The 24220-nt window shown below is 42.3% G+C and overlaps 1 protein-coding gene across 8 annotated transcripts in view; it reads left to right on the top strand.

Annotated features, from left to right (window-relative positions):
* The first annotated feature begins 1881 nt into the window (after nucleotides 1-1881).
* The window catches only part of SLC4A5 (solute carrier family 4 member 5), a 132871-nt gene continuing 110532 nt past the window's right edge, over nucleotides 1882-24220 (top strand). For 7 of the 8 annotated variants that reach the window (XR_004539902.1, XM_033948967.1, XM_033948965.1 and 4 more), the window contains exons 1-2: nucleotides 1882-2001; nucleotides 20190-20319. Coding sequence is in view for 7 of the 8 variants with exons in the window: in XM_033948967.1 (XP_033804858.1) it covers nucleotides 1974-2001; nucleotides 20190-20319 (158 nt within the window). In the remaining variant the exon portion in view is untranslated. Of the gene's footprint in view, nucleotides 2036-20189; nucleotides 20320-24220 lie in introns of all 8 variants that reach the window. The other variant, XM_033948964.1, reaches the window with a different exon arrangement.

The raw sequence follows: 24220 nt of genomic DNA, 5'->3' as shown, positions 1-24220 counted from the left end.
TTCCCTCCCCCCCCACCCACCCTAGATGTGTAAGGAAATCTAAGAAAAGGAAAGATACATGACCCTTATTGCGAGGTAACAAACGTATTCAATGGGCTCCACACTTTATTAAATGAACTACTAAACCCCATACATTCTGCATTCATTCTCTCATATTTATGTGTGGTACACACATTTGCCCACCAAAATGTGTAATTTATTCTGTCGTGGCTCTTCCAATTATGTGTGACCATTTAACCTTAGTGAATATTCATGAGAGAGATTTGCATGCAGTGGAGAGACAGTTCATGCAATTCTCTCTCAAATATTCATTGTGGGTATCCTGAAAACCTGACTGACTGGGGAACCCCCAGACAGGTTTGGAAACCACTGTCCTAGTGCAAGCACACAAGCTACTTTATACAGCACAGGCCTGCTTAAGAAATTATCTCATATCCTGCTTAAGCAACAGCAGAAATTACTACTTGACCAGACAGGGAAGAAGGAATTTAACTGAACTTCACACATGAGGGAGAAGTGCAGAAGAGGATAGATTGAGGAGGGACAAATAACTGGGTGATGATTTACCACACTATGTGCACTCTGAATTTTTTTTTTAATTATCTTAAATCTCGTCACTACACATACCCCAGTCCTGTTTCTTTCTATAATCTCCTGTGCGCGCCCCTCCCCTCCCCCCAATATATCTTTATAATCCATCATCTATCCCTCTCATTCTCCATTCCCTGATCTTGGATTTCTCTCCATCCCCCTTCCCTTAGTTTTCTCTTTCCTCCTTTTTCAAATTCCTGTTTTTTCTCCCCACCAATGGCATACCTATGGGGGGGCGGGGGGGAGGTCCGCCCCGGGTGCATGCCCCAAGGGGGTGCACAAGAGAGAGCTGAACGGGGACGATGGGGGACCTGCAGGGTTAAATACAACTCGAGCCGCGAGGCTCGTCTTCTGTTCCTACCTGCCCTGCCGCGCACACAGAGCCGACTAGAAGTCTTCCCCGATGTCAGCGCTGACGTCGGAGGGAGGGCTTAAGCAAAGCCTGCCCTCCGACATCAGCACTGACATCAGGGAAAACTTCCAGGTGTACTACCTTTATAAAAAGGACATATAGGATGAGGAAGAGGAGAAACAGCTGCATTGAAATAGATCTGATTGCCAGGAAGCAGGAAATGTGAAGGAAGCCTTCTGCACTTTTCCCAAGAGTATGCTCCATATTCTGAGGATGGCCTCGGTGGGCCTCCTATCTGGCCTCAGATTGTGTTCTTGCGCTGATCTCTCACTTGAAGTAATCTCATTGCAGAGCAGTAGGACCTCTTCCTAGTTTCACCATGTGTAGTCTCATACAAGTAAACCCTTTTGCTAGAAACAGAGAAACTTGCAGTAGCAGCTTCACGGCTCCGAGTTTTGTAGCCTGGTAAAGATCAAAAATCAGACATTCCACTCTTGGCTAGCTCCTCCCTATCACAGCTTGCACCTACCACCGGTAGTACAGAAGATAGCTCTTGTTTGCAAGGAGAAAATACCTGCTCTTTTGTTCTTTATAAATCTTTGATTTCACAGAATCTTGAACCCACCACAAAACAAAAAAAAATACCTTCCTCCAGAGAGCATGTTTTTAAAAGAAATCCATCTGAAAACACTGGCACTCTTATTCAGTAGCCCTGCTTTTCATGTTTACTTTTGAACTTAGAAGGACCCCTGTGAGGATAGAAGAAGCAGGTGAAGTGTTCCATTCAAATACTGTTCTGTTTAACTCATAAGTCTTCCTCAGCCCCCCAGGAAGGTCCAGACCCACTGACCTGTGGCCACTGTACTCACTCACCTCTTCACGTGGAGGGTTTGGCAATGTGACATCAGAAACCAGGCAGAGAACACAAAAAGCTTGCCTCTGATCCCCTCCAAGCTGCTCATTAAAGCTCCGGGCTGTGGAGAGAGAAGAAAGCTTTTTAATCTCATGACTGATTTCTAGCTGAGAGAAAATGGGGGAAAAAATCCCAGCAGCTCCAGGTAGGAACTGAAACAGACTGTGACAGACTTTCAGGTGAGGACCCAAAGGGGGATATTTTTTCCCCCTTGCATGCGAAGTCTATGAGGAGAGTTCTTCATTCCTCCAGAGACCTATGCCTTTCTTCAGAAACTTTTCAGCACAGAGGGGAGAGATTGCTGGACTGGGAAGAGGAACAGAGGGAAGAGACAGAGAGACTAGACAGGGTGGCGAGAGGGGGAGAGACACTTGACCAACGAAATGAGGGAGAGAGATGTCAGACCACATGGGGATGAGAGGGAAGAGGGAAGAGATGCTGGTCCTAGGATGGGGGTTCAGGTAGAATGGTAAAGGAATGGGAGAAGCTAGTCATGGGGAGGGACAAGAAATAGAGGAGAGTTGCTTGGGTATGGAAAGAGTATAGTGACAGGGACACAGATAGGCAGTACTGGATATGGAAGCAGAATAGCTACAGGGACACAGAGAAGAGAGATGCTGGACAGGACAGATAAGGGATGAAGAGGGAAGATGGATGGCAGACAGAGAAAAAAGAAATGTTGAAAGGACAAGAGACCTTGGAAAGAGTGATATGAAAAAACAGAAAAAAGCAGAAAAGAGACTCTGAGAAAAAAGCAATTCTCATACAACAAAGGTAGAAAAAAGTATTTTGTCCGAATGCATTTAACATAAAATATCAGCTTTGGGAAATGTGCATCTTTGATATATTGCATCTCAGTTTCTATTTCTATTATAATGGCACTTCTAGAAAGTGTTTGCTTTTAGCAGAGTTTGTTTACTGGAGCTCTGAAGGGGTTTCCCCTTCTCTACCCCATTCCCCGCTACCTTGGGAAAGATGGTTCTGCACAGAGCCCATTCAGCTATACCACTGCACCTGTCTGTCTTCTGTATTGTAGGTGAGTGGGGGGTGTATGCACAGCCACATGTCAGCCGGAACAGTTAGGACCAGAATACAAGAGCAGTGGTAGGAAATCATCACACTGCTCCCTCCATGCTGGCTGCCAGCAGATAATTGTATTCAGAGAGTTTTAAGAAGGATTTTGGGCATGCTGCAAATTTTTGCTGATGTTGCTGAACTTGGGTAGTAGGGAGAGCAGTGGGTAGTGAGTGAAGTAAAACTTGTCTGCTTACAAATATGTTTTTTTAACTTGTATCTAAAAATGAGAATTCTACTTGCTAGCTCTTTGCCGGAGGATGTGGCAACAGCAGTTAGGGTAGCTGGGTTTGGAAATGTTCCTGGAGGAAAAGTCCATAGTCTGCCATTCCATACCCTTTCCGTGAAAAATATTTTCTAAGGTTACTTCTATCCCCTTTCAACTTTATCCTATGCCCCCTCATTCCAAAATTTTCTTTCAATTCAAAGAGACTTGCATCGTGCATTTTATGCCATGTAGTTATTTAAATGTCTCTATCATATCTCCCCTCTCTCACCTTTCCTCCAAAGTCTACATATTGAGATCTTTAAATTTGTCCCCATATGCTTTATGATGAAGACCACCGAACATTTTAATAGCCTTCCACTTGACTGACTCCATCCTGTTTATATATTTTTTTCTACTGGCCATTCCTCTTCCTGTACCCCCAAGCATCCTTCTAGCTTTTGCTGTCACCTTTTCAACCATTTGACCATCTTAAGATCATCACATACAATCACACACAAGTTCCACTCCTCTTTTGTGCACAAAAGTTCTTTACCCCATACACTATATTGTTCCCTTGGGTTTTTGCAGCCCAAATGCTTGACCTTGCATTTCTTAGCATTAAATCTTAGCTACCAAATTCTGAACCATACCATCAGCAGTGTCTATTGCAGGTTTTGGTATCATCCACAAAGAGGCAAATCTTATCAATCAGTCAAAATTGTTATATACTAAAAAAAAAAAAAAGTCCACTATATGTGATATATAATATGTACTGAACCATCAAACTTTTGCATAATCAGTCAATTATATGTGTTAAAGTACTGTGTTCAGATCCACATACCTCAGTACTCAAAATGAAATCAAAGTGATATCTAGATCAGAGGTTGCAAAATGGGACCATCATAATCACAGTATAATCCCATGTAGTGCATCATGTGTAACTTATACAACTCAGATAAAACAGTACAGTGTTCCCGGTCATTCGCGGTATTTTCTGACCGCGAACCGCCAACAAGGAGAGGGCAGCGGGAGCGCCACGAGTGCAGGAAATCACTTGCGGTATGCTCCGACCACCTCTTCCTGCATTAAGTTGGGCCTTATCCAATCAGGAGCTGCTTTGACACGCAGTTCCTGATTGGATAAGGCCCGACAGTGCAGGAAGAGGCGGTCGGAGCATACCGTGAGTGATTTCCTGCACTCGCGGTGCTCTGGATGCTCTCCTGCTGACCTCTCCCGCTGCCCTCTTCAGGCTCCCCCATGAAAAACCGTATTCGCAGTTTTTTGAGATTTGCGGGGGTTCCTCAAACGGAACCCCCGTGAATATTGGGGAGTACTGTATACTTAGCTGGGAGCGATGCAACATTTCTCTTAATTAGTTTCCTCAGCTGTAGAAGTGAACAACATCAACTGAAACCACCACAGAATTAATAGTGTACAAAGGGTTGGGAGGGAGGGATCTTAACTAGGGCTTATATTAGGACCTACCCCGAAAATCATGCTAGGGCTTATTTTTGGAGTAGGTCTTATTTTCGGGGAAACAGGGTATGTAACCCTGTTTTGTTGGGGTTTTTTTTTTACCAATTATAGATCGGGGATTACCCCCAACTAGAACAAACGGTGACGGGACAAAAGCGTGCCAGACATAGCTGTGCCGACAATTCAGCCCAGACAATTGGGTGCAAGACTCCAGCGCACCGCCAGAAAAGTTAAAGAGCTCCGACGGGGGGGGGGGAGGAACCCCCCCACACACACTTTACTTCATAATATTCGCGCTGCCTTTGGCTGCCATTGGAACGGGTGGGGGTGCAACCCCCCACATTATACAGAAAACTTAACTTTTCCTAAAAAATCGGGAAAAAGTTTCCTCTATAATGGGGGGTTCCAACCCCCCCACGCCCCCCACCAATGGCAGCGCGAACACTATAAAGTAAACTGAGGAGGTTCTCCCCTCACATACCCCCATCGGAGCTCTTTAAAATCAACTTTTCCGGCGGCGCGCTAGAGTCTTGCGCGCAATTGTCTGGGCTCAAATGTCAGCGCGGCCTTGTCCTGCGCGTGAATGACTGTGAACCAGAACAAACAATACTTCCAAGCTATTCTGGCTAGAGCTAGGGCTCTAGTTCTAGTTTTAGCCAGTGTCATAGGGTCTCCTCCCTTCCTAAAGCTGCCAGGTTGTGCAACTGAAATCTGCTCTGTCTATTCAGCCCCACAAGGGTAAGGTTACAGAGGTCCAGATTTCTCCAGACAGGTCATTGCATCTCATCTGCACATGCACAGATGTGCTGCACAACGAGAACAAGCAGCAGGGGGCGGGGCTGGAGGCGGGGCTGGGGTGGGCTTATGGGTGTGATTGGCAGAACCGAGGCGTGACGGGGCGGGGATGGGTGGGACTGGGTGGACCTGGGGCGGGTCTAGGGATCTGGAGTTTCCAGACAGACAATCTGGTAACCCTACACAAGGGTCAAATATTTCTTTGAACCGTGCAGTTGAAACAGATGATGTTTGAACCACATACCGGTAGGATTTTGTAGGCATAGAAAACTATTTTTATTTTCCATTTTCAAGAATTTAAATGCGTCAGCTTTGGGACTATGCATCTTTTTTTATTATTATTATTTTGCAAGTCACAATGAGGAACTGCATTTCTGTTTCTCTTTTTAAAGTATTCCACTTCTCATAATCTAGCTTTTTGTGTTTTCTATCTATCTCAGTTTTTGTCCATATGTTTGTTTCTAATGCTCAGTTTCTTATTCTATATTGGTGAGGGTTTGTCCATAAGAACATAAGAATAGCCATACTGGATCAGACTGGTGGTCCATCTAGCCCAGCATTCTAGTTCCAAAAGTGACCAATCCAGGTCACAAGTATCTGGCAGAAACCCAGATAGTAGTAAGATTCCATGCTACCAATCCCAGGGCAAACTGTTGCTTCCCTCCCCCCCCCCCTGTCTACCTCAATAGCAGATTAGACTTTTCCTCCAGGAAATTGTCTAAACTTTTTTTAAACTCAGATATTTTAACCACTGTAATCACCCTCTTTTCATATTTTTGTTGAGTAAGAAAGTATTTCCTCCTATTTGTTTGTAACTTCATTGAGTGTCCACTAGCTTTTGTACTTTTTGAAAGAGTAAAAAAATCAATTCTATTTTACTTGTTCTACACCAGTGTTTCTCAACCTTTTTAAGCCAAGTACCCCCTGAGCTTAACAAATACCAACCGAGTATCCCACCCAAATTCCGCCCGACCCATCCCTGACTCTACCCCTATAATAATAGTACTAATTGTGATACGATTTCTTCCATCCATTTTTCATATACACATAATATAATCTTATTAATACATAATGGTAACAATAAAATTTTTAAAAAACACAAAGCACTCTGTACGCACAGAAAATGTTAATTATCATTTATATTCGGGGGGGTTTCAAAGAGGTCAAGACAGATGAATGTAAAATATGCAATGTCACCTCAGTAACAACTTTAGCAAAATAGACAAATATAGTGCAAAACTTAAGACAGCAGATATAAATTTTCAAAACTGACATATTTTGATCACTAAATTGAAAATAAAATAATTTTTCCTACCTTTGCTTTCTGGTGATTTTGGTTGCACTTCCTTCTGACTGTGCATCTAATATTTCTTTCTTTCTTCCTTCTACATGCTTCCTCTCCTCCAGACCTCATTCCATTCCCCAACCAACATCTCTCTCTGTCCCTCCATGAGTCCAACTTTTTCTTCCTCTCGTTCTGCCCCCTGCCACCCAACACACTCCATTCCCTCCAACTTTTTCTTCCTCTCTCCCTGCCTGCCCCTTCCCTCCCCTCCCCTGAAGCCACCGCCACCACAGATTTCTCCCTGCTTCCTCACCCCACCCCACCAACCCCATCGCCCCCCCTCCCCCCCCCCCCCCCCGCCGATGCCAATGCAGCAACAGGGATGGGCCAGGTGCATGCAGCGACTGCACAAGTAGCTGGCCCACAAGCCTTCTCCTCAATGTCAATTCTGATATACTTAGGGTACGCGTACACTCAGGATTTTGTAAACCTCTGTCATATCCCCCCCTCTCTTTTCCAAACTGAACAGCCCTAAACTCTTTAGCCTTTTCTCTTATGAGAAGAGGTCCAACCCCTTTATCATTTTAATCACCCTTCTTTGAAACTTTTCTAATTGCACAATTTTTTCTTTTTTAGATATGGTGACCAGAATTGTACACAGTACTCCAAGTTCTGCATGTGTGATTGAGGTGAAGCAATCTGATAGATAGTGTGTTGTTCCTGTGCAGAGATCTGTAGCAGTCCCATTTGTTCTATTTTTCCAATAGGAGGAACAAAGATAAAATATTTCCAGTGTTGCCTTTTCATAAACTGGGTTATTGTAATTTGAGACCTAGGAGTTAATGACATTTTGGTATGGTATTCACTGTATAAGTCCTGAATGTCTTTGTTGCAAGGTTGTATGCTGCTTCTCAACGTTTCTGGCCATGGAAGGTGTGAGAGCATTGTTCTGGAGATGATACCACAGTTTTACAGTTTATGCTTTTGTAAGGGGAAATATTCTAGCTCCATTGTTTGGAGAATGTAGAGAGCATATTACAGAAGTGAAAATTAGGGGTTTATACTCTTCCACTGTACATAGCTTCACTCTTAAGTAAAATAATTCATTGAATAATGATTTCTACTCAGTGCCTGAAACTGACTGGGCTTGGGGGCTTTTTTTATACATAAGATACTGTTGGAACCTGTTCTGTTGTATCTCTCATAACTACAGGGGAATTTCAGGTTGTAATCAGAACAATTTTGACACCTATATTGGACTATTTCAATGCTTTATATTTGGGGCTGCCAAAATGTGTAGTTCATGCATTGTGGCATGATTGATTGTTGGTGCAACTAAGGCGTCCTTTTACTAAGGTGTGTTAGCTTATTTAGCACACACTAAACGCGTCCATAGGATATAATTGACACGTTAGCGTTTAGCGCACTAAAACGGCTAGTGCACCTTAGTAAAAGGACCTCTAAGTTTGAACATATTACACCGATTCTAATTCGGTTACATTAGTTGCCCGTTCAAGCTCGAATCGAATTCAAGGTGCTTTGACTGATTTATAAGTTGGTTCATACACACTGACCATTGGTAGTTAGTTGTCTTTTCAGTGAATATCAGCCTTCTAGGAAACTGCGTTTAGAGGAACACGTCTGTTTGAACGTGCCCTCCTTGAGACATGTGAAATCAGGGACTTGTCGTCGATCTATGATATCAGTTCAAGGTACCGTGTTGTGGGATATTTTACCTCTTGAAGTAAAGAAAGCGTCAACCGTACTAAATTTTAAGAAATTATTGAAGACAGAGTTATTTAGACGTTATCTTTCTTCATAATTTCTCTGGTATGATAAGTGTGATTAGTGAGCAGTTGAATTGCTGGTTTGTTGTATAGTATGCGTAACATTTTGTTGTCTGTAGTTTAATTATGAATGTAATCAAGTTTCAACTTTATTAGGTATTTATATACCGCCTATCAAGGTTTATCTATGCGGTTTTACAATCAGGTACTCAAGAATTTTCCCTATCTGTCCCAGTGGGCTCACAATCTATCTAACGTACCTGGGGCTAAGGAGGACTGAGTGACTTGCCCATGGTCACAAGAAGCAGCATGGGGTTTGAACCCACAACCCCAGGGTGCTGAGGCTGTAGATCTAACCACTGGGCTACACACTCCTCCATGTAACTCGTACAGAACTAGAGGATGGTGCGAGTAAAAAATTTTTTAATAAATAAATAATTTAAATGTTAGGAGACGAGGCCTGTAATGTGGTATGATGTGCAGAAATAGCACGTTGGTTCCCCCTCCTCCTTAAAAATATAAGAATAGTCTTACTGGGTCAGACCAATGGTCCATCAAGCCCAGCAGCCCGTTCTCACGGTGGCCAATCCTGGCCAAAAGCTAAAGAGTAGCAACATTCCATTATCTCAGAGTAAGCTAAATTCCGGAACCCCAAATAGTAGCAATAAAAGAGGTGGCAGTATTGCCATTATATTACAAGATAATTTTAATTTTAAAGTACAGGACTCACTGACCAAACAAAATCTGGAAATTATTTCCTGTACTCTCAATAGAATAGACCTACAAGACTCTTTAAACTGCATCTTGTTTTATACGCCACCAGGATCATGGGCCCAAGTTAAGGAGCATTTTTATGAATTTGTTTTTAATAATTCACTTACCACTCCACAGTGTTTATTATTGGGAGATATTAATTTACATTTGGAGATTGAATCAAATCAGAATGTTGTTGATCTTATGACATTTTTATCTTCTTCGGATTTTTCTTTTCCACAACCATCACAAACTCATGTAGGAGGTCATCAATTGGACTTAGTATCATTAGCGACCAAGTCAGGGTCCATTCCATTAATTTCGTTAGAAGAGGGCAGATGGCTTCCATTACTTTGGTCAGAACATTTTATTTATTATTTTTCTTTGGGATGGACTAAGAAATTGAATGTCATACCTAAGTCGCAAAAATCAGAAATTTCTGTCAGAAAACCACCTAATGCAACTCAATTTTGGCAGAGGGATGAATTATTACCAGATGGCAATATTAATAATTTTCCATTGGATTGGAAAAGATTTTGTAATAACATCCTAGATGAAACTGCCCCTAAACATACTATAAAAAGATGAGCTGATGACACAAAAAAATGGTATGACACAGAATTTTTAGAGATGAAGCAGCGTACTGTGTGTCGTTTTGAAAGAAAATTGATAAAATCCAAAGCAGCTTTAGACAAAGAACATTGGAGGAAGGAAGTTAGAAATTATAAGAAACTATTAAGGGAGAAACGAAAAGCCTACTACTCAGCAAAAGTCGGTAGTACAAGCATTGATGTAAAGAAATTATTTCAACTAGTTAATAGTGTTTAAAGTGACTCAAAACACGCAATCCTTAGAATTACTTTTACCTACTTCAAATGATTTAGCAAATTTCTTCAGTTCCAAAGTCTTAAACCTGAGATCTTCTTGTTTACCTTGTCTGGGAAATTTTGAGTCTCATTTAAATATGAATGAAATCGAGGTCCATGCAGATTTGTATTGGCCTTCATTTGATTGGGAGGATTTTTCTAAACTATTCTGTAGATATGCTAAATCATATTGTATATTAGATCCCTGCCCTTCAGATCTTATGACAGCTGTACCTTTAAACTTTAAATTAAAATTATTGGGTTGGCTATTTGATTCTTTGAAGACAGGAAAATTTCCACAAGAGGAGGGTAATATAATTATTACTCCAATAATTAAGAATAAGAATGAATCTATTTCACTACCAGCCAACTATAGACATATGGCATCAATTCCCTTTTTTGTAAAGATTATGGAGGGTTTGGTCCAAATTCGGTTGACGAAATATCTTGAGCAACATTCCTTGCTCCATGATTCTCAATCTGGCTTCAGAACTTATTATAGTACAGAAACGGTGATAGCTACAATGTTAGATCATTTAAATGGTCTGTTGAGCAAGGGTAGTAGTGCATTGGTTCTTCAGTTTGATCTGAGTAGCGCCTTTGACTTGGTAGATCACACTAAGCTACTGGCCTGCCTAGATGCCCTAGGGTTTCAAAGTAATGTTCTCTCGTGGTTCAAAGGGTTCCTTGGTTTGAGACTCTATCAGGTTAAGTCTAACAATCAGCTTTCCATAGCTTGGAAAAACACTTGTGGGGTCTCGCAGGGTTCCCCACTCTCCCCCACATTATTAAATATGTATCTATCTTCTCTGGGGTTTCATTTGAACAAACTAGGCTTTAGACTGTTTAGTTATGCCGATGACATTACAATCATCATTCCTTGTAATACAACTATATCTCATATTACCCAAATAATTGAGTCTATACTGAAACTGATGAAATCATGGATGCAAGAATTTAAATTCACATTAAATCATGATAAGACCAAATTCTTTGTTGCGTCTTCACCTAGAATTCTACATGAACCATCAATTACTATAAACTCAACACTCTATAAGATCAATCCAACGATTAAAATATTGGGAGTTGTTATAGATCAACACTTGACCATGAAAAAGCAAGTAGATTATGTGGTGCAAAAAGGTTATTACACATTGTAGAAGCTGCGTACCATAAAATCATATTTTGAGTTTCTGGCCTTTAAACTTTTAGTTCAGTCGTTACTTCTAAGTCTTCTTGACTATTGTAAGAGTGTCTATTTGACATGTACCAAGAAAGAGATGGCTAGGCTTAGACTGATTCAAAATGCAGGGGTCAAATTAATTTATGGTCTAAAGAAATATGATCATGTGACTCCTTCCTACCGTGAGTTGCATAGCATTCCATAAACATAGGAGAGAATTACATACATTGTTTAATTTTCTGTCTCAAGGTTGTAAGAGCAAGAAATCCTTGGAACATTCACTAGCATTTTAGTCTGCTTTCTATGACAGGGAATTTAGGTCACTGTTTCGTAGTGCTTGCTCTTACAAGCATTTTAGAACTCAATTGAAAACTCATCTTTTAAAAAAATATTTAGCAAACTAATTTAAATCATCCTTAGGTTATGTTTTTTTTATCTTTTGTTCACCGCATTGAACTTACGGTTATGCAGTTCATAAGTTCGATGTTATGTTATTCCATGCAGAATCCCCAAAGAGTAGCATGATTCCATGCTACCGATCCAGGGCAAGCAGTGACTTCCCCCATGTCTTTCTCAATAACAGTGTATGGATTTTTCCTCTAGGAAATTGTCCAAACCTTTCTTAAAACCACTTCAAATGTACCTGCCTCACTTTCAAGATCCTACACGGTATCCTCCCTCCCTTCTTTCCTCTTTCTTGGAACTCCTCTAACCCCAATTCTGCCAGATCCACCCAAAAACTGAAACTTTCCTTTCCCTCTCTAAAAGGCGTTTCACTTGTAGGAAAACTAGGTTCTTCCCTCCCTTTCAGAATCACTCAGCTCTAGAACAACCTTACCTCCCTTCTTAGGAATCTGAGCTCCCTCCAACTCTTCCGTAAACATCTGAAAACCTGGTTATTCTCAAAAATGTAACTCCTCCTCCCTCTCTGGTTATTCTAGTCCTCTAAATTTTCTCTTCATTTTGCCTCTTCCCTCCACTGGAGTTCCTTTCTACCCTAATTCTTGTTAACTGTGTCGAGCTTTACGAATGTAGAGATGATGCAGTATACAAACCTAAGGTTTAGATTAGATTATATTAGATTAGCTACATTAACCACTATTACCACAACCCCTGGCTTGTCCTCTCTACTGCCTCCCCAAATACTTTCTGTCTAAAATGTTAATGAAAGTGAAAGTATGTGCGTGTAATTTTGTACCCATAAGGGGGTGTTCCTGTCTTGTGGCGCACTTCATATGCTGTTTTCTAAATTCACCTGTACTCATTTTTAGTTCATGCTTTTTCATTTTCATTCTTGTCTTCATAACTCGGCACTATCACTGGTTCTGAGCCCAGCCTGGAATATCACATGTGCATTCCTTTCTATCCTTTTAATCTCCAAAATATAATTAAAAACCAGGACAAAGCAGAACTCTTGATGATGTGAAATTAGGTTAACCTTGGCAACAGTAAGAGTATGATCTGTCCTCTCCCTTATTTACACTGCAAAAAGGCTAGGTTGCAAGGGTAAGCGGTGGGTGTTGGTGTTTTCAAAAGCAATGGAGCACATCAGTTACACTGAATACTGCCATTAGGAATGCATCGACATTGGGTTCAAACCTACACTGCACCGGCATTGGGTTCAAACTTACGCTGCTCCTTGTGATCCTGGGCAAGTTACTTAATCCCCCCATTGCCCCAGGTACATTAGATAGATTGTGAGCCCCACTGGGATAGACAAGGAAAAATGCTTGAGTACCTGAATAAATTCATGTAAACTGTTCTGAGCTCCCATGGGAGAACAGTACAGAAAATTGAATAAATAAATAAACAAAGTAAGTATTAAGGATTTGATTCACTTAGGCCTTTTTCTTTGTCAAAAAAATTTAGTAAATGGGGTAATTCTATACAGAGTGTGTCAACACTAGTCACCAAGAATGACCAGAATGCATAGAAACATGATGGCAGATAAAAGCCAGATGGCCCATCTAGTCTGCCCTTCTGCAGCATCCACTATCTCCTTCTCTCCCTAAGAGATCCAACGTGCCTGTCCCACACTTTCTTGAATCTAGACAAAATCTTTGTCTCCACCACCTCTACTGGGAGACTATTACATGCATCTACTACCGTTTCTGTAAAAAAGTATTTTCTGAGAATATTCCTGAGCCTATCATTTCTTAACTTCTTCTTATGCCCTCTCATTCTGGAGCTTCCTTTCAAATGAAAGAGACTTGCCTCAAGTACACTTATGCCATATAGGTACCGTATATACTCGAATATAAAATGCTGATAGAACCATGATTTCAACACACAACCTGGGCACTTCGCAAACACATAGAAAGGAAGTTACGCTGATAAACCATGATTTAAACACACCACCTGGGCACTTCACAAACACAGAGAAGTGAAGTTAGGCTAATAAAACCTGAGGAAAATTAATCAGATAATAACACAGCACCACTGTACAGCACATATGTGCCCACACCACAGTTCTACAGAAACCACCGCCAACTACATCCTTTTTATCAGTTTTAAAGCCCTCAAAAACACAATGTAATCATTGCTCTATCATACAAACTGTTGCCTGCCATCCATGTAAATTTAATACAACAGACCAATAAATCTCTCTAACATCAAAGCAAATATCAAAAGTGGAGAACAATCAGATAGAGAAGTACACATTGCAAGAATCACCCTAGACTCAAACAGAAGACAACTTGGGTGTACAATGCAACGACATCAGTTTCCAGTAAGAATGAAGGAGTCTGGGACTGGTTTTCCTAAGTGTTGAACTAAGTTTTCTCTTTAATAAAATGCTGAATTATGGTTAGCTGCAGACCTAACTTATCTCATGTTCTAGCCTGCCTGCACTGGGTGTTTTAGCTTGGGCATTCTAGCTTCTTATGGCTATCTCAGCATAAACGACATGTAACAGAAAGACTGCAGGGCTTAGATAAGTGACCTGCTAGTGACCTGCTAGTGTGAGCTTAGGACCAATGATTGTTAAGAAAAGTAACACGTGAAAAGTTTTTTTCTAGAATTCAGTTGTATAGACAGAAGAATGTAATTTCCTGGTTTTGGGACTTCTGAAGCCAGCTTGGGGCTCAGGGGTCCGCATATGCTGAATAAACATCTGTGCTTTCTTCAAGTCTCTAAGTTTTGTGGCTGCCCAAAGTGACCTTCAAGAAGACCCCAAGAAATGAAACTCAGCAAGTATTACAATACTGGAAAATAAAGAGTAGCTGATTAAAGTGTTCACGGCAGGCGTCACTGCTCACAAGTGTCATATTTACGATGTCTCCAGAAAACACTGCCTCTGCCACAAAGCATCAAAGCTCCAGCATCCTGCAAAGAGCGGGAAACTGCCTGCTCATATTCCTCTTCCCCTTTTGTCAGAGAAATTTTGTTTACTCCAGACTCTTTCATGATCTACTATAAAATCGATCTCATCATTTTTGTGATTGTCTTAACCTCTTCATCACAGAGCAGTGACTTCATCCTCAGGCCAGGTTTGCACTGCAGTGCTTAATCAATTGAGCCATAGCATTAGCCTACCAAACCTTCAAGATTTATAATACGTTGCTTTGCAGTTTTGTTTTCACTGTTATTGTGAAAACAGACCGGCATTGCATAGACCTCTGCACCTCGTGAGGTAGACACAAGCCCGTGTTTACCAGCTCTCCTCTGGCTCAGTGCCAGAAAAGGAATAGCTGTGGACTCTGACTTTCGCATTATTTGGGCTGAGTAGCTCTGATTAATTCTGCCTGCCTGTGTGAAAAGAATGTTTGTTCTCTGTTACCTGCTCCCCTCCAAATGAAGCTTACCGGATTTTCTCTAAATCTCTCCATTCGTGGGGCTTTTTTTTAGATTTCTTGGCTGAAAGGTGAGGCAGCTGACAAGTGAGCAGTTCACTATTGGCCACTATTGAGACAAAGAATGCCACCTTAGACAAATTTCCAAAGAGCCATTTATATATCTACTTTTTCTCCTCATGCTACTTTGTTTTTCTTCTATTGGGAGAGAATTTGTTACTACAGTGGATCTAGATACCTGTCCTCAGCTTCCCTGATACCTGGAGTAATTTCTTCCAGAAACAAGATGTGTTTATGTTTATTCAAATTTGATATACCGCTGAATCTTACAGACTTCTCAGCAATTTACATATCTTTTACAGGTACTTCAAGCATTTTCCCTGTCCCAGTGGGCTCACAATCTATCTAATGTACCTAGGGCGCTAATGTATCAGGGTGCTGAAGCTGTTGATATAACCCAGACATGGGCAAACTACAGCCTGTGGGCCATATCTGGCCCGTTTAGCTTTTTAATCCAACCCACCGAGTCAGTACAGGGTCAAGAGCACCCCCTGCGCTGAGAACAAGGGGACCTGCCACCGAGAGGAAAGGCGCTGGAAGCGGCACATGGCTGGGCTGAGATGTACAGTGACATTTTTGACCTGAATGGAGGAAGCAGAGGAATGTGCGGCGGGAGCACGGGCAGAGTCTTCCGGGAGAATCTCCTGTGCCCTAGCGCTAATTACAGTGATTTATGTCCCTTCTGAGTCCCTTTCAGCGTCTTCCTTAAAAATAAAATGCAAGCCGCACCAGCCCCGGCAGCCTTTCCATTGCATTTGAAGCTGGGGAGGAAGGGAAGGCAATCTCTGATCTCCACAGCCTGAGTAAAAAAAGTTTCACGGGAGGAGTGGCCAGGTTGGGAGGGAAGCTTGCAAAAAGTCCACAAGTGGGTGTGGAAATAGAAAGGGGTTCGAGATCTAGGCAGGAAAGTCCAGCACTGCCTGAGCAGAAGGGGAAACCCCTCATTTCCATCAGCTGGCTCATCGGGCTGTCCATACTTACCGATCATTGGCTGGAAAGAAAGGGACCATCACCCAAGGAATGGCCGACGTTTTGATCGAAAGGGCTTTTACCTGGAGGCTATAATCTTTAAAGGCCATTCTTTGGCATTATCCAGGCGGGGGCTGCCTGTGGGCTGAACTCTAGGGGCTGCCAGAAGAAGAAAAAAAGGAAAAGGAACAACCTCCGGGAACTCCTGACTGCATCCCGCACAAATAAAAGGTCCAGACCTGAAGCACCCGTCCCTCTCTCCACAGGGGAGGAGGAAAAAAGGAACGAAACATCTGGCAGGGAGATTAAAGGAGGGGAAGAGGTCAGGGTGGAATGGAGAGATCAGATGAGGGAAAAGGGAGAGACAGAGGAATGAGAAAGTAGACAGAGATTGATGCTGGGAAGGGGGTCAGCAGAGAAATAAAGAGAGAAGGGCAAAGATGCTAGATCTGGTGTAGGAGACATAAAAATGAAGAGAGCAGTGAAGCTAGAATGAATCATGTAAAAAGGAGAGAGGGGGTGCAGGCTGGATGGAAAGGGGAAAGGGGCATAGAAAAAAAGCAGATACCATATGGAAGGGGGAGAGGGCAGACAGTGGATTGAAGAGACAGAGAGGGTAGACGCTGGAAAGAAGAGAGTGAAAAGAAGATGAAAGCAGAAACCAGAGACAAGTCTGCCCTTTGGGGGGTTTCTTTCTGCCTTAGCCCTTTCTTTTACCATCATCATTCTGCAGTGCATCAGACACCGCCCCCCCCCCCCCCTCCCCCAGTTGCCCGGCCCCTCTGGCAAATTTAAGAACACATTGTGGCCCACGAGTCAAAAAGTTTGCCAACCCTTGATCCAACCACTGCACCAGTACCCTAGTAAACTATTCTGGGAACAAACTATACAGTCCAGACTAGCAAGAATATAAGAACTGCCATACTGAGACAGACCGAAGGTCCATCAAGCTCAGTATCCTGTTTCCAACAGTGGCCAACCCAGATCCCAAGTACCTAGCTAGATCCCAAGTAGCAAAACAGATTTTATGCTGCTTATCCTAGGAATAAGCAGTGGATTTCCCCAAGCCATCTCAATAAAGGCCTATGGACTTCTCTTTTAGGAAATTATCCAAGCCTTTTAAAAACCCCACTAAGCTAACTGATTTTACCACATTCTCCGGCAACGAATTCCAGAGTTTAATTACATATTGTCTGAAGAAATATTTTATCCTGTTTGTTTTAAATCTACTACTTATTAGCTTCATTGTATGCCCCCCTAGTCCTAATACTTTTGGAAAGAGTGAACAAGCAATTCACATCTATCCTTTCCACTCCACTCGGTATTTTATAGACCTTATTCATATACCCCCTAAGTCGTCTCTTCTCTAAGCTGAAGAACCCCAGTCACTGTAGCCTCTCCTCATAGGGAAGTTGTCCCAAACCTTTCATTATTTTCGTTGCCCTTCTCTGTACCTTTTCTAATTCGGCTATATCTTTTTTGAGATACGCCGGCCAGAACTGCACGCAGTATTCAAGTTGTGGCTGTACCATAGAGTGGTAAAAGGGCATTATAACATTTTCATCTTTGTTTTCCATTCCTTTCCTGATAATTCCTAGCATTCTATTTGCTTTCTTAGTCACCACACATTGAGCTGAGGGCTTCAACGTATCCTTAACAATGACACCTAGGGTTCCTTTTATGAAGGTGCGCTAGGGCCTTAACGTGCGGAATAGCGTGCACTAAATTGCCACACATGCTAGCCACTACCGCCAGTAAGGATATTCTTATGATGGTAGATTCCAGTGTGTGCTAATCCAGTGTGTGCGCTAAAACCGCTAGGGCACTCTCGTAAAAGGAGGCCCTAGATCCTTTTCCTGGGCAGTAACTTTTAACACAGAACCCTGCATTACGTAGCTATAGTTTGGGTTCCTCTTTCCCACATGAATCACTTTGCACTTGCTCACATTAAACGTCACTGCTATTTTTGATAAGGTTTGGACAATTTCCTGGAGGAAAAGTCCATAGTCTGATATTGAGAAAGACACGGGGGAAGCCACTGCTTGCTCTGGATTGGTAGCATGGAATGTTGCTACTCCTTGAGATTCTAGAATCTTGATACTCTCTGGGATTCCGGAATCTTGCTATTCTTTGAGATTCTGTATGGAATGTTGCTACTCCTTGTGTTTTGGCCAGATACTAGTGACCTGGATTGGCCACAGTGAGAACGGGCTACTGGGCTTGATGAACCATTGGTCTGACCCAGTAAGGTTATTCTTATGACGCCCTGTCTTTCAGTCTTATAAGGTCCTCTTGCAATTTTTCACAATCCTCTTGTGATTTAACAACTTTGAACAACTTTGTGTCATCAGAAAAATTAAATTATCTCACTAGTTATTCCCATCTCTAGATCGTTGATAAATATGTTAAAAAGCAGCAGTCCCAGCACAGACCTCTGGGGAACTCCACTATTTAAATCCAATTACTAAAATACTCTCTCTCTTTGTTCACTCCTCTTTTTGCGTTTCATGTAATCTTAATGTAAGTGAAAAAATATGATCACTTTCTTATACCAGAGCCAGCAATTTTCAGCTACCCAGGACAATAGAAGGAAAAACCTCAGATCCCCGTTTGCCGCCAGTTGTTAGACTTTGCCAGCAAACTTGAAAGGGAAAATCCTCATTGGTTAATAAACCTCCAACCTCCTATCTGTTGATTCAAATTTCTCTTGGTGGGGGCGCCAGTACCTATCCTCCTCTCCGCCCCCCTCCCATTCGGCACCCACCCCACCCCTTAGGTACCTGGGCCAACCTAAGATTCTGGTTGTCCCAGGTTCCTAAGGCCCCTCCTAAGGGCGGGGCCTTAAGTGCCTGGGTCAATCAGGCCTTTGGCCCCTTCCCGGTGCATTCCACAAAGCACCAGGATGGGGCAATCCCGCCATTCAGATGAAGGCGGGCTGGATGGACGGAGGGAGGATTTGTCCAGCTGGCTATCAAGCAAAGGTTAGATGGGGTCCTTGGGGAATTGCGGGGTCCTGGTGGGGTTGAGTGGTCCAGTTGGGTTGGAGGGGGTCCTGGGGTGGGGGCAGTCCAGCGGGGGGGAGGGATGCTGTGCGGCAGGAGGGACTGGGCATCCCTCCTGCTGTTGATCTACAGGCGAGTAGGGAGGTTCTGGCAGGAGGGATTGGGCATCCCTCCTGCCACGATCGTTAGGGGGGTGCCGGGCAGGTGGGACTGGGCATCCCTCCTGCCGCGATCATTGGGGAGGAGGTGTCGGGCAGGAGGGAATGGGCATCCCTCCTGCCATGATTATTAGGGGGTGCTGTGCAGGAGGGACTGGACATCCCTCCTGCTGCGATTGTATGCGGGGGATGGGCGGCCGCTGCTGCAGTCGCTAAACTTATCATGGCAGGGAGATCCCTTGCCGCGATAAGCTCAGCATTTTGCTGGCCTACATTGTATGCATCTCCCGTTGACCTCGGGAGATGCATACAGCCGCCTAAGGCTACTTCTGGGCCAAACCATGCCTTAGATGAGCTTAGGCAGGCATGCACGCCTTCCTAGGCTTCTGGAGGCGCTTCCAATGTAGGTGGCCTGCCTCGGGAAGTTTTAAAAAAAACGTGCGTCACAATTGGCTGGTTAGAAAGTGGTAGGACACCTACTACCGCTTATAATTGGGATGCTGTTTATAGAATTTTTCCCATTGCTATGCAATGTTTAACTTTGTTGTTAATTTTTACAGACTTGGGGATTTTTTTTTTTTTTTTGCATTGTATGGTTTATTGATTGATTTTAAGCTACACTGAACTTTGTTGACAAATGTGGGGTGTAAGTGTCAGTTGATAAATGAGTTTCTTTTCCTAATGAGCAGACCAAGGATTTCTGCTGCACACACTTTCAAAATCAAAATAGTGTTTTACAATTGTAAACAGTTATATAGTCAAATCCAAATAACTCGGTACTTTGTTGCCTTAAAGGACCATGTAGACAAAGAATAGAGTAGACCTGAGATGTTACATCAAAAATGCAATTGTTATAGAAGAAAATGATTTATAAACATCTAGGGGGGAGAAGAGAACATCGTACTTCTCCTTAACTTCTGTTCTAGTGTCACCTGCAGCCGAGCGCCTACGGTGCATCCTCGGTGAGGAGGATGATGCTCCAACCCCTACCCTGTTCACAGAAATGGACACCCTGCAGCATGACGGTGAAGAATTCGAATGGAAAGAATCTTCCAGGTGAGGATGAGAAAGAGAATGAACAGGTCCTCCTAAGAGAAACCCACCATGGAGCAATAAGGCACTATGTGTTATCTCCATTTTATACTCTTCCAGTGTTCTGGTCGATAGCTTGGATTATATGTGATTTTATTTTTTCACACCTTCCTACTATACAGTGAATACAGAACACAGAATGTGTTTGCTCTGTCTATAGGATCTCTGTATCTGGGACTTTCCTCTGAACTGTATATATTTAGAAAGACCTATTTTAAGTTGTGTCAGTTACACGCTAGTGCCTAATGCAGTTCAGTAATATGGCCCCTTAGTGCTATTATGTGTGTAAGTGCAAATTAACATCAATTATGGCCTAATTAATGGCAGCACTTATGCACATAACTGCAATCCTACTGTGCAAAATCAAGCACAAGGCATGTCAATTTGAATGCAAAATTAAAGAATGAGGGTCTATGTTTATCTCCTACCTTTTTGAATTCCATCACTGTTTTTGTCTCCACCATCTCCACTGGAAGGGCATTCAAAACATCCACTCCCTTTCTGTGAAAAATGATTTCCTGATGTTGTCTTAAAGTATATCTCCTTTCAATTTAATTTCATGCAAATCCTGCATCTTCCCTTTTTTTCTGTAAAGGTTCTATAAACTGACAAACATTTTCAAATATTTGAACATTTGTATCATACCTTCCCTTCCATCCTCTCCTGTAAGGCATACAATGGCTTAATGCGCTTAGGCATCGTGTGGTAACTGTCGGTGCTAATCCCAGTGCTAAAAATATTTGGGGGGTTTTCTTTTAAGGAAGGGGTTCTTCAGAGGGCAGAAATTGGGTGTTCCTGTGCCAAACAGCACAGCCACATTGGCACAGGATTACCATGTGAGCCCTTACCGCCTAAAATATGGGGGATAGTAAGAGCTCATGTAGTAATATTTTTTAATGTCTGTGTGCTAATGACGTGATACTAGCTTGAGGCAGAAAAATGTATACTGCAACAATATATATATGTATATAACACTAATAGCAGTAATAATAAAAAAAATTTTGTAGTGAGAAGATCTCAATGTGGATTGGTCAGTCAAATGAACAGCAACCGTTCAATTCTTCAATCCGTGTGTGGGTGGCAACCCAGCACACCACATCATCATAAAATCTTACTCGTGTGTAGTGAATCAAAATAACAGTACACAAAAACACTCGTGATAAATCATACAAAATTATATAAAGTTGCAGTAACACATTAACTGACAAAAAGGTAGAATAACAGTCTATCCAAAAAGACTTCACTTAAATGGACAGCCTGCAAAAGCAGGAACTCCCCAAATGAGTTTCACAAGGGGTCCAGGAAACAAAGATGGTTCAACTGATTCAGTTTCGGAAATAATCCTTCTTCAGGAACCTGTCCTAAATGAACTTCCAAGAGAGAATGCCCAGATTTGGAAGTTCATTTAGGACAGATTCCTGAAGAAGGATTATTTCCAAAACTGTCAGTTAATGTGTTACTGCAACTTTATATAATTTTGCATGATTTATCACGAGTGTTTTTGTGCACTGTTATTTTGATTCACTACACACGAGTAAGATTCTACGATGATGTGGTGTGCTGGGTTGTCACCCGCGCACGGATTGGAGAATTGAACGGTTGCCGTTCATTTGACTGACCAATCCACATTGAGATCTTCTCACTACAAAATTTTTTATTATTACTGATATTAGTATTATATACATATATATATTATTGCAGCATACATTTTTCTGCCTCAAACTAGTATCATCTATAACTCCTCTGTTCACTATATTAGTGCTGTTCTAGTACAATTCCGGTTTTCTTATTTTGATTGTGCGCTAATGGCAACATTAGCTCAGGGTAACAAAATAAACAGTCCCTTCTTGTCAAAGAGTTATATATATCGTATCATCTTCATAAGTGCTCAGAAAAAAAGAGTTTTAGAGACCAGGCTGTAGGCACCAGCTCCAGCTGTCTATTTCTCTTCTTTTTTCAATCACAGCACTTTTTGTAACTTCATATTATCAGCAAAACATTAGCTGTCCATAGGGCACTGAAGAGCACAAGTTTACAGCGAGACCAGCACATGTAAAATCTATGTCGGGTTTTCTGAAGCAGCCTTGTTGCGAAACGCGTCAAAACCCGCCTCCAGTCCTCGTCCAGCATACGATAAGTTTCTTTTTAAAAAAAAATCTTGATAAATGCTTTGTCAACAGCTGACGTTTTGCTTATAATTAATGGGAACACATTACCCCTTACTTTCAGAAACTCCACTGGTTACCCATGGAATCTAGAGTTATCTTCAAGTTTGCTTGCATTAGCTACAAAGCTGTTTTCAGGATGCTACCAGCTTACCTCGCCTCTCAGTTCATTCCGAACTGTTCTAAGAGCACATAAGCACATAAGCATGGCCTCTGCCGAGTCAGACCATAGGTCCATCATGCCCAGCAGTCCGCTCCCGCGGCGGCCCCCCAGGTCAATGACCTGTAGTGATCTATTACTCAAGAGCATTTTGTCTTGTATAGTAACCCTCTAATTGTACCCCTGGATTCCCTTACTCCTCAGGAATTCGTCCAATCCCTTTTTGAAACCCAAAACCGTACTCTGCTCAACCACCCCCTCTGGAAGCGCATTCCAGGTGTCCACCACCCTCTGGGTAAAGAAGAACTTCCTAGCATTTGTTCTAAAACTATCTCTCTTCAATTTTTTTGAGTGTCCTCTAGTTCTTGTTGCCCCCGCCAGTCTGAAAAATCTGTCTCTCTCTACCTTCACTATACCCTTCATGATCTTATAAGTTTCTATCATATCCCCTCTAAGTCTCCTCTTTTCTAGGGTAAAGAGCCCCAACTTCTCCAGCCTCTCAGCATACGAGAGGTTTTCCATGCCCTTTATCATTTTTGTCGCTCTTCTCTGGACCCTCTCGAGTATCGCCATATCTTTCTTTAGGTACGGCGACCAGTACTGGACGCAGTACTCCAGATGCGGTCGCACCATTGCCCTGTACAGCGGGAGGATAACTTCCTTGGTTCTGGTAGTGATACCTTTTTTGATAATGCCCAACATTCTGTTCGCCTTTTTTGAGGCCGCTGCGCATTGTGCTGCCGGTTTCATTGTTTTATCCACCAAAACCCCCAAGTCCTTTTCTAGGTTGCCTTTTCCCAATGTCATCCCCCCCCATCTTGTAGTTGTACATCAGGTTACCTTTCCCTATGTGCATAACTTTACATTTCTCCACATTAAAACTCATCTGCCATTTATCTGCCCACTCACTCAGTTTGTCCAGATCCCTTTGGAGTTTTTTACATTCTTCTACAGATCTAACCTTACCGGAGAGTTTTGTGTCATCCGCAAATTTTATAACTTCACACTTTGTCCCTGTTTCCAAGTCATTAATAAATATATTGAATAGCAGCGGTCCCAGCACTGACCCTTGTGGGACGCCACTTGTGACCCCTTTCCAGTCAGAATAGTGTCCCTTTACTCCTACCCTCTGTTTCCTGTTTGCCAACCAGTTTTTGATCCATCTGTGTATGTCCCCTTCCACCCCGTGGTTCCACAGTTTCCTTAGAAGGCGCTCATGAGGTACCTTGTCGAAGGCTTTCTGGAAGTCTAGGTATACTATATCTATGGGGTCACCTTTGTCCAAATGTCCGCTTATCCCCTCGAAGAAGTGCAGTAGGTTTGTTTGGCAGGATCTTCCAGTACAGAAACCATGCTGGCTTGTTCTCATCAGCTTATTTTTTTCTATGTGCTCACTAATACTGTAGAATGAATCCATTTAACTATCCCTCTCTAAAATCATGTCAATATAAGAAGTTTTTTGATAGAATGTTATCATTCCAGGCAGCTAAAATGAATACATGGCTTGGTAAACCCATACTTGAGGCCATTTCCTATATTG

The sequence above is a fragment of the Geotrypetes seraphini genome, chromosome 6 (genome assembly GCF_902459505.1).
Source record: "Geotrypetes seraphini chromosome 6, aGeoSer1.1, whole genome shotgun sequence".
NCBI lineage: Eukaryota > Metazoa > Chordata > Amphibia > Gymnophiona > Dermophiidae > Geotrypetes > Geotrypetes seraphini.
This window is presented reverse-complemented; position numbering and strand designations above follow the sequence as displayed.